Genomic DNA, 11,298 nt, shown 5'->3' on the forward strand with positions numbered 1-11,298 from the left:
TGAAGGCGAAAAAAACTAGTCATTTTATGTATTGCAAGTCAATTTCATTTTGGGAAGAGCTGAAGCCATCCAACCCTCCCCTAGATCCACTAGTGGTTATGTGGATACCGAGTTTCCCCGAAAATAAGATACATCGTCATCGTCATTAATTTTCGTTGCAGAAGAGGCACTAGATCTTCGGGTTAAATAAATACATTTATTCAAATTAAAGAAACATATTTGTTCAAGTTCAATACATTTATTTCCATGCAAATAACGACCTTCCAGTGATCAGGCCTGCGTTCTGGAGGTTTCGAATTGAGAAATAACGGGTGGAAGGACCCAGACCTCTACTTGCGCTCATGCCCCGAAAAAACGTTTACAACTCCCTCCCGATTTCTGTGATCATCTTAAGACTTATTTTTAAGAGAATTACTTATTAATAGAAGTTCTCAGAGGAATCGTGCTAAGGTTTTTTTTAAATTAGTTCTTATTTTCGAGGGAGCACGGTAGTTCATCAAAGCAAATGAAAAAAAAAAAATGCTTACCGTTAAGACAGCCACGTCGTGAAGTCTAGAAGCTCTTCATCCTCCGGACTGAGACTGTCGTAGGGCGAACTGGCAGCTTCGGAACCAAGACTGGGAGTCGGAGAACTGGCCGCCGAGCAGCCCGGTGAAGCGACGGCGCTGAACCCGACCGCCTGCGCCGACCCGGGAAGGTGGAGGCTGGCTTCGAAACTCGTTTGGAACGCGAGGTGCGAGGGATGCTGAAGATGCGAGGGATGGAACTGAAGCGAGGGCGCACTGTTCTCGTCCGCATCGTCGATGGAGCCATCCTCGTTGAGCAACTGCTGGAGCTGCTTGATGTACTGGACGGCCGATCTCAGAGTCTCGACTTTGCTCATCTTCTTGCTCTTGGCACCGTTGGGCACATGCTGGCGCAGCGTCTGGAAGCCCATGTTGACTTGGCGCACGCGGTTGCGCTCGCGCTCGTTGCGACGCGCCACGGCCGGCGCCGCGCCGCCCCGTTGCGCTCCCAGCGACGAGCGGCGCTTCGGCGTTGACGAAGAGGAGTCCGAACTGCGCTGTCGTTTGGGAGCGATTTTGGTGGTCTTCGTCGTCGATGTCGTTTGCGTCGTCGTCGTCGCTATCACGGACGTGGTCAAGAGATATGTCGCAGTCGAGCAACTGTTGTTGCTGCTGTTGCTGTTATTGTCCAAGGTCTGGTGGTCGCTGAGACCATTGAGCACTGTGAGAGAGGCCATATTCTGTTCTATAAAATACTGATCAGCTGCTTAATGGAACGAATGCAGCCTCATTCCGGTATTCTAATAAACTAATTTCTTTGAATTTTTTATCTTCTTAAATATATTATTAAATATCTCATAGGTTCAAAACCTTCTCAAAAATAATATCGCTCACTCATCGCCTTTAATAAAAACTCTTCGCAAAAATATTTTCTCTACCAGTATCTTGAATCAAAAAGAAATTATTTCGTATCGGGACAAAATCCAGAACTTAATTGATATTCTTCACACTTTGCTTCCGATAAGAAATGAACCACACCTGAACGTCAAAAACCATGCTTCGCGATTTTATCAATGAAGTCTTGCGTTACGACTGAGAGTAAAGTCCCCTACTACAACCGCAAAACGATAAACAATCGCAAGATAAACTCGTCCACGATATCACCTTCGCGGGAGCGCGAGAAATCCGTGTTTGCACCTTCCTCAACCAGGTAGGATCTGAGAGCCCAATACGGGCCGTTCCACAGTTAAAAAGCTCCCTTCTTTCTCATGAATACTTAGCCCCTCCTGTAGCTTTGTTGCTCGTGCCAACAGTCCCTGTCGCGTGGCGCGAGACCCCCCCTTTTCACCCCCTTTATTTTTTTCCTCTATTTTTCTTCTTCCGTCGCTTTCGAGCGGGAGGGATGCAGGTAGGGTTGTCTTCCTTTTTCTCTACTCCCCTTCTGCAAGACGACGAACGTTTTTGATTTCTTTTTCTCTTTTTTTCTTGCAGTTTCCTCCCCCCATTTTTACTCCCCTTTTTTTTATTTTTCCAACCTTGGAATGGGCAGGCTAGTTGCAGAGACGGCAGAAACGAACAGATGGAGGCTTTTTTCCTTCTATTTCAAATGGGGATGGTAGGGTAAAAAGGAGATGGATTGATTTTATTTTATTTTTTTCTTGATCACTTTTTTTTTCTCTCTGTGATACGTCCATTTTTTTTTAACCAGCAAGTTTTTTGTTATTAGTTTCGTGATTGTTTAGTTTAGAAGGAAATGATGGCAAGGCACTTCCTAATTTTCTTCAGCAATGAAGCGGGAAGGATTTTAATTAGAAGGTTCGGTAGCTTAAAATAAAAGGAGCTTCAGATGTAATCATATGTTTTCAGATTTACAATTAATGTAGCAATCAACAGTAAGGTTTTCTAAGTATAATTCTTCAACTTCTTTTTTTTTTTTTAGTTAAACGTCACAACATTTTTAAGACAAATTCATGACTTTAAAGATCACTGTAAAAGCACTTATTTTTGCGAACCCATCAAAATAGCAATAATTTAAGCCTCGTGAATACTTTTTCGCGGCAGACTCTTCATGTTCATATAAAATGCGCAAAATCACCGATATCTTCCTTTTCGTAAAAATTACGGATCGCTGGAAAAATGCTTTTACAGTACTCTTGGGACAATTTAAAAAGTTTTAAATCGAGCAAATGGGCTGAGGAAAATGGAGATGGATTGATTATTTATTTTTTTCTCTCCTTGTGTTAAAATACTGTCCAACCACGGATTGTATGGAAATTTCAAACGTCCAGATGAGACGAATCTATCTGAATGAGGGGGAAAAGTAAAAATTTGATACCGGTATTCTGCTCATTTGAATGAGACTCTGCTTCTGCAAAAGCTGGCATCGCTATAAAATAATAGAATCTTCCATTTCCGGCTGTAAAACGGATGTTTGTCTTTCCATACGATCCGTGGTCAAACAGTAAATAAAAAAAAAACAAGAAAAAAAAACTTGAAATCTTTCTTCTTTTCGAGAGGTTTTAAAAGATACAGAGATACAGAATGTTCTCTTAGTTTTGTAATTCAAGAAATCGATTTAAAAAAAAAAGTTAATAATAAAAATTAAAATGCAGTTTCTGACAAACCAAAAGCTTAAAATAGTCTAAAACTGAAGACTGATCGATTGATTAAATCAAAGCGCTAGAAAACTTCAAGAACGATTTAACTTTTGATAGAAATAGTTTTGATACATAAAATCTTACTTTCGCACAATAAACTAAAAAATACCATTATTCATTGCTGTTTTTTTGCAACGACTAAAAGTGAAAGCAAAACTTCTTTTGGGATATAATTTTTAAGTTTGATTTTTTATTTTTATTTTTATTTATTTATTTATTTTTTAAAGCTACGATAAAAAACAAAATAAAATTTCATTAATATTATATTTTATAATACAATTAAGTTATTTTTGTAAAGTATTGCGTAGAATTTGTTTTGCTTTATTTGAATAGTATAATTATTTTTAATTCTTCAAACTGAGACGTTGATTATTCTTTTTTAAATCTTAATCATAATTAAACTACAGTAATTTTAATCTGTTCTTTCAAATCTAACAGCAACAAAGCTGTTAAAGCTGTTTTTTTTTTGTATGTGTGTGTGTGTGTGTTCTTTTTATGTACGATCTTCCCTGTACGGTTTTGATTTGCAAATGTCAAATCCATTTCAGAGTTAATTCTAAAAGAAAGAATTGAAACTAATATAGTAAATATTTACAGTTATCAAAAACAAATAATGAATTGCACAATTATTTGACGCAACGAAGCTTCTTTGTTTTCATGGCATCCATTCGGCAGTGTTGCTCGGGTTTATGTTTTACTTAGCATTTGTTTCACGAATGCTTCAAGAAGTTGCACTTCGTACTTTGAAAATAAGGAAAAGGTTTCATACAGCTTCAGCTTTTATCTGATGAAGATAAATTAGCGTAATATAAAAAGACTTAAAATTTATCTTACACTTACTGAATTCATGCGATGAACGAAAATTCTCTCCATGGCATTGGGGCGTCAACACTTCCACTTCTTACTTTTTTGGAAAAATGAAAAACCTTTTTCGAATAGATCAGAAAAGTGCTGTTGATGGATGGATTCTACTTTTTTTTTTCAGGAAACATTTCCGTTACGTCAAAATAGGTTTCTGATTTTTTTAGTACTGATTAATGAAAATCATATATGCGTGACTATGACCATGCTTCAGACAGACACCACACTTGTTTGAAACAAAAGACGAAAGAAAAAATCTTTGCTAAGAAGTATCGTGAATTAAAAAGAAAAAACATTTTAATGTTTTGTGAGTAATTCCTTGTAATTTTGCAAAAAAAAAAAAAAAAAAAAGAGCAACTACGTGTCACATCAATCAAAAAAAGTATGTTTTTGGCCTCATCATTTCCAATTTCAATAAAATTTAGCATTAAGGACGCATATGACAAGATATGTAATCCTGCCAATTTTTAAATTTCTACTTTGAAAATTGTTCGAAATAATCGCCTGCAAAACACTCAAAATGTACGGGAAAAATTAAAAGAGTATTCCTACAAATGACTCTACCTTCTCTCCTAATATTAGTAGAGTAAAAATTCAAAAACCATTGCAAAGCTAAAAAATAGAGCTTTCTATTGACATGACTCTCTTACGACAGATTAAAATTTTACGGTCATTCACCTTGAAATTTGACCTAGTCTTTCTCAAAACACGCCCACTCAGAATTACTCTTCTTCCGCTGTTGCAGAAAGTTGACTGGCACCGCAATGGCAGGGCACTGCCTAAGAAAACAAGAATGTTTACATATTTTCTTCAGATGTTTTACATTATTTCTGTTATATTATTTTAATTTTTTGAGAGCATTAGTAATGAAATATAACATATTTTGACAAACCGACTAGTTTTTGAATTCAAACAAGCACGTGATAGCATTTTTATTTGACAAACAGTTCTTATCTGTAATTAATAAGAAATGTTCTGAATCAAAAATTGTGGGTTTTAGCCATGGGCAATGCTTTGCGTATAATAGCAGGATTCTTTTACCAACCGATGATTGAAATTTTGTAGCAAACAACGCTGATAAACTTGGTCTCATAGTCTTATAAAAACTTTCATGAAAAACTCTAAGAATTATTTTAAGAAAAAAAAATATTGCACCGATACCAACCAGACCAGCTCATTATATCATTTCAAAACTTCTTATCAAACTTGAACAAATTAAAATTATAAAAATGTGTTTGAAAAATGAAAAATTAACTATGAAAATTCAAAAACATGTTTTAATGTGGGAACATCATATGAAATTTATTCCACACTGATATAAAAAGGTAGAAAAAAGATAAACATGACTGAACTTTTGCTTGCACATTTTGAAGCTTACTACCAATAATTCAAATTAAATGTTTATTTGATATTCGCAACTCCAACAAACTATAATGGGCACTGCAGTCACTGTGTAATGGCGGATGAAAAAGGTAAAACAAACACATGCCGTAGCGTAGAAAAAGCTCATAAGCCTAGTAAATTTTGTTCGTATGCATGATTTTTTCGCTTTATTCTTTTTAAATTAATTTTTAAAGTCTTGTGGATATTCTGGTCCACGTAGAAAGAAATGAGAATTCAAGAAGCATTACTAAACGTCAAAAATTAATGCAAATTTTGTAGTTCGTAGTTCTAAGTAGCCATTTCCACGATGTTGAATTCGATATTTATCAATTCTTGATGAAACTAAATAATAATTGTGGCCTGACAAGAATAACAATTAATGCTAGATAGTTTAATTATATGACATTACGAATTATTATCAAAAGAATATGATACTTTTTTGCCTTACTTGGCTAGGCAATGTGGCTAGCGCTAATTGTTTTGCATTTTTAGCTGAGTTATTTTTCTCAAATTGCGGAATCGGTTGATTTTAAAATTTTCTGTTTCGTATGTTTCTAATTTCTGAATTATGATTTAATTCTGTCATGCTATGCAAATCATCAACAAAACTTTCACGGATATATGGTGGTAGTTTTCTTTTCAATTGATCTACCATTTCTTTTTACTTATCGAACTCTGTAATCTTTCTACCATTTTATTCCTTTCATGATAAAAAAAAAAAATGGTTTAACTGACATGCGAAATCTTGCCAAGGGTTCTTTGCTTGCACAATACTAAAACTATAACCCTAAACAAATTTGGCGAAACCTTTCAGCTGAAAATGTAAGCAATAAAGTAAATTCTTTCTCGGTTAAACATTTTTCATTTCGTTCTACGATAAGATATTTAAGAAAATATTTTGCATACCATCCATTCCCACTAAATGCTGCTGTAAAATATGGTTAGTTAAATTAATTTAATATACATAAAAAAATAAACATATTTTTACAAATTCACACAAAACAATAAAAAATTTTACCCGGTATTCGCAACTCCAACGAACTATAGGGGGCACTGAAGTCACTGTCTAATGGCGGACTTAAAAACTAAAACAAATGCACATGGTAACGAAGAAAATGCTAAAAGTGTTGTGATTTTTGTTCGTACGTATGATTTTTTCGCTTTATTCTTTTTAAATTAATTTTCAAAGTCTTGTGGATATTCTGGCCCACGTAGAAAGAAATGAGAATTCAAGAAGCATTACTAAACGTCAAAGATTAATGCAAACTACGTAGTTCGTAGTTCTAAGCAGCTATTTCCACGATGTTGAATTCGATATTTATCAATTCTTGATAAAACTAAATAATAATTGTGGCCTGACAAGAATAACAATTAATGTTAGAAAATTCAATATGGCATTACAAATTGTTATCGAAAGAAGATGATACTTTTTTGCCTTGCTTGGCTAGCGCTTATTGTTTTCCATTTGTAGCTGAATTCGAATTCCCGAATCGGTTAATTTAAAAATTTTCTGTTTCAATTTTTCTAATTTCTGAGTTACGATTTAATTGCGTCATGTTATGCAAATCATCAACAAAATTCTCACGGTTATATGGTGGTAGTTTTCTTTTCAGTTGATTGACCATTATTTCTTTTCACTTATCGAATTCTGTAATCTTACCACCATTTTATTCCACTCATGATGAAAATTAAAAATGGTTTAACTAAAAACGCGAAATCTCGCCAAGGCTACTTTGCTCGCACTATACTAAAACTATAACCCTAAACAAATTTGGCGAAACCTTTCAGCTGAGAATAAAAGGAATAAAGTAAATTCTTTCTCGGTTATTCATTTTGTTCTACGATAATATATTCAAGAAAATATTTTGCATACTGTCCATTCCAACTAAATGCTGCTGTAAAATATGGTAAGTTTAATTAATTTAAGATTTAAAAAAAAAAAACCCCATATTCTTACAAATTCATACAAAACAATAAAATTTTTTACCTTGTATAACGTTATCAAAGTTTGTTAATCCAGAATTTTCGCTTTCACCAATTATTAAGGAAACTAGCTGCGTGCCCGGCGTTGCACGGGCTACTTAAAAAATGAAAGAGATGTCTAATTGATGTTTTAGTATTACTCTGACATCAGTTTCTAAAGCACTAAGGAATAAATAAATACGCATAATGCAAGGTTTGCAAAACCTTAGTAGAGCATATTTTTGGCAAAAATCTCTTTAACGTTAATCATAGTTATCAGTGATACAAGTTATGAGTATTTTCAATTCGTACAAAAGATGAAAATATATGCATTATCAACTATAATCTGTGCTCACATAAAAATGAATTACAACTGATAGACTATATCTGAAATATTTATGTACAATTACGATCAGCTTTTTACATAGAATTACATATACTTTTTGGTTGATTACGTGAAACTAAAGCACCAAGACTAAATAACTACCAATAAGCATTAATTTAATTCCAAGTCATCAGATTCCAATTTAGCTTTAGTTAAAACCCTTAAAAACAATCTTTTATGTTCAACTCTGTTTCACTTCACGAAATCCAAACAATCTTAATTTAATATGCTCTTTTAACGATACAAATTGTATTTCAAAAATAGAAACAGGAAGAAAAAAGAGAATCATTTCAATTCGAAAACTCACCCATGTGACGGGAAAAATCCAACAAAATAAACATAAATTAGTCACAAATCCTAAATGTACCAAAACATGAGGCCGGTGAATGATAAACTTACACTACAATCAATAAACATAGCTAAAGAAACAACTTTCATATGCTGAAAAGAGTTAAGAACGTTGAATGTAAAAAATAAGAAAAGGACAGACGATAAAATAAAGGCTATGTCCGAATAGGGCAACCAATTTTAAACTAATTTAAAATGAAATTCTAGATGGAAGCGTTGTTTTAAGATTTGGACAGCAACCAAAAAAAAAAAAAAACAATTATTAGAATTTTACTTGCTCACGCATATGCAAAATGGTAACAGGAAATAAATAAAAATTCCTGAATAATGTTATGTTAATTAACGTTTTAATTGATATCTCCGCAAATTAAAGTCGCACAATTACAAGATTGGTCCTATTGTTTTCTTTGGAAAATTTCGAATTGATCGGTATATCGTTTGACTCTCGATTCGCAGCGGTTCTCGAGAAGATAGATCTTCAGACAGACAGACAGACGGACGGACGCGAACAGATTTTAATATATAGTAGATAATGAAAACTAACATTATTTTGAGAAGCTCGAGAATACTACTAAGGGACGAATTAATTTCTGTAGCTGAAAGCAAACTAAGACACATCAATTGCGTTAATAAATACTCAGAACAAACTGCCTGTGTTTACGTCGACAGACACACGTGGAACGCAACGTGGCAATGTTTTAGTTTCATTTGCAGTTTTGTAAATCACCGCAAGGTAGCGTATTCGAGCGCTGGAGTTCCGAATAACGTTATCCAAGTTTGTTCATCCCGAGTTTTCTTGTGTTTACCCTTTTACCATTTAACAACCAACTCACTTTTTAGAAGGAAATAAGGAAAACCAACATTATTTTGATAAGCTCGAGAATACCATTAAGGGAAGAAACAATTTCTGTAGCTGAAAGCAATCTATGACACATCGAATGCGTTAGTAAATACTCATAGCAAACTGCCTATGTTTACCAGCAGACACACGTGAAACGCATTGTTTTACCCTTTTCTTTAATTTTGTAAATCACCGCAAGGTAGCGCATTCGAGCGCTGGAGTTGCGAATTTCAAGAAATTGAGCTACTGCTGTTTATAAATTTATCGTCTGCTTTGCTTTATATTTATTATTTAGGTTTACTATCGACAACAATTTACATTATATTTCTTTGCATTCTTTAATCATCGTCTGCCTTATTTACTTATTTTTTTGAACAGCAACGCGGCGGAGAATATTATTTTATACTTTATGGAAATATGTTATTAAATGTTTTTTTAAGTAAAAGTTGAAAAATTTGATTTTTTCACTGAAGAAAAGAATTTTTTAAATTTTAAAATCCCATAGAAATGGAAGAAAAAAACTTTTTTTTGAGTCAATGGTGAGTGAACTGCTCTATTATATAAATTTATAAGATTTTTACAAAAAATAGTTGAACATCATGAGCAATTTTAGTAACTGATATTCAATTTGTTTCCTTTACAGGAACATTTTCTGATGTTTCATAAATATATTATTATTTTAAGTATTTAAACTGCTTTTTAGAATTCTTAATTTGTAATATTTTGATGAAAATACTTCCTGCTAATTAAGTTTTAACCTTCAAATAGCTTTAATGATATTTTGATATTGATTTATGTGATATATTTCATCCTGTTCCAACTAAGAATTTATTCTTCAACTCTGTTGCTATTAGGTTTTAATTATGGAAGAGCAGTTGGAACTTAAACAGAGCTACAAATAATTATGATACTTTTATTGATGCATTAATAATTGTAATTTTAATTATTAATAATTAATTGCTAATTCGTGTTAAAAATTTCTTATCGAAAACTATCCCCTTCTTTTTGCAGTACTAATTATAAGAGCAGGAGCATGAAACTTGTATTATTCAAACTACTGTTTTGTAGATGAGCACAAAAAAGTTATTTTTTTGATTCGATTCCTCTTTTTACCACAATTTTAACGCAAATTCTATAAAAAAAATTAAAGAAACTTTAAACTAAATCTTTAAACTACGCATAAAACAAATATATTTGATAACATTCAGTAATGTTTTCTCATTCAAACTGGTTTAGTGTTACATTTCGTTGTGACACATAATTCACAAATAAATTCATAGGAGTTTTCTAACCATTATGTTTTTCTTTTCTTTATTTTTGACTGTAAACACAAGAAGTAAACATTTGTGTTTGCACTTCAACAATTAGTGAGAAACACCAGCGTTGTAAAAACAACTTGCAAAAAATATATATATATATATATATAGCACTCGCTTGTCCGGAGAGCTGCAGTGAAGCTTCATAACACACAGAGGTTCAAACAGATCTGTCCAATTAGACATCTGCTTTGTCCGCGCAAAATTGAAATGTTTTACCTCTTCGGCTGAGTTCTCAAATCACCACAAAGTGGCGTAGTCAAGCTCTGGATCTGCTAATATGGATTCACGCGAAAGTAGGCTGGCTTAATCTAAACGAGCATCTTGTTCAAAGAGCAACTATTATGTTTTTAACTATTATGTTTTTTTTTCTATTTAATGACCATTTTAATATCATGTTCAATATACTTTGGAGCATCTTTAGGTCATCAATAACCGAATTTTCTGGTCTCATTCTAGCTCCTAAATGAACATTTAAGCCCAATTTCATTTTCGGGGTTTTTTCACATCGTAAAAAAATGAAGCATTTGGCCACAAGGTGTTAAGAAAATGTTTATTGATTTGCCTAGTTATTAAGAACAACCTGGGAGAACTTTTTTGGCTCCTCTTAAAGTTCTTTAAGGGGTTTAAAAGAAAAAATTAATTGGTTAGAAGGAAGAAATGTATCCGACATTTATTTTGAAAACATTATAATATCGGACATTCTCGATATTTATTTTTAAAACTACACTGTTTACAATACTAAAATTGTATTTATTAATTTTATTCACATTATTTATTTAATATTAAAAATTATAGTTAGAAAAAAATAAAGAGAATTGGGGCGATCATCGCCCCACCTCTCTTTCTTTCATAGATCCCATCCACACACACTTACAATAAATTCACTTTTTTTTTATTTAACAGCCAAAACATTCACTAGAAATAATTCATATGGCAGAACAGTGTTTTCCGAGTCAGCTTGTATCATATAATAATGTAATACTTTTCATTTTGTATTCATAAAATTATTAGTCAAGTAACAGTTTTAGAATAAATA

At 33.0% G+C, this 11,298-nt stretch overlaps 1 protein-coding gene across 1 annotated transcript; it reads right to left on the reverse strand.

Moving 5' to 3' along the window:
• Positions 1-529: 529 nt before the first annotated feature.
• On the reverse strand, positions 530-1,243 carry LOC129226928 (achaete-scute homolog 1a-like). The gene has a single exon (XM_054861556.1). The coding sequence runs from the start codon at positions 1,241-1,243 to the stop codon at positions 530-532; it is 714 nt and encodes a 237-aa protein (XP_054717531.1).
• Positions 1,244-11,298: the final 10,055 nt, after the last annotated feature.

This window comes from Uloborus diversus, chromosome 7 (genome assembly GCF_026930045.1).
Source record: "Uloborus diversus isolate 005 chromosome 7, Udiv.v.3.1, whole genome shotgun sequence".
In the NCBI taxonomy this organism is placed as follows: Eukaryota; Metazoa; Arthropoda; class Arachnida; order Araneae; family Uloboridae; genus Uloborus; species Uloborus diversus.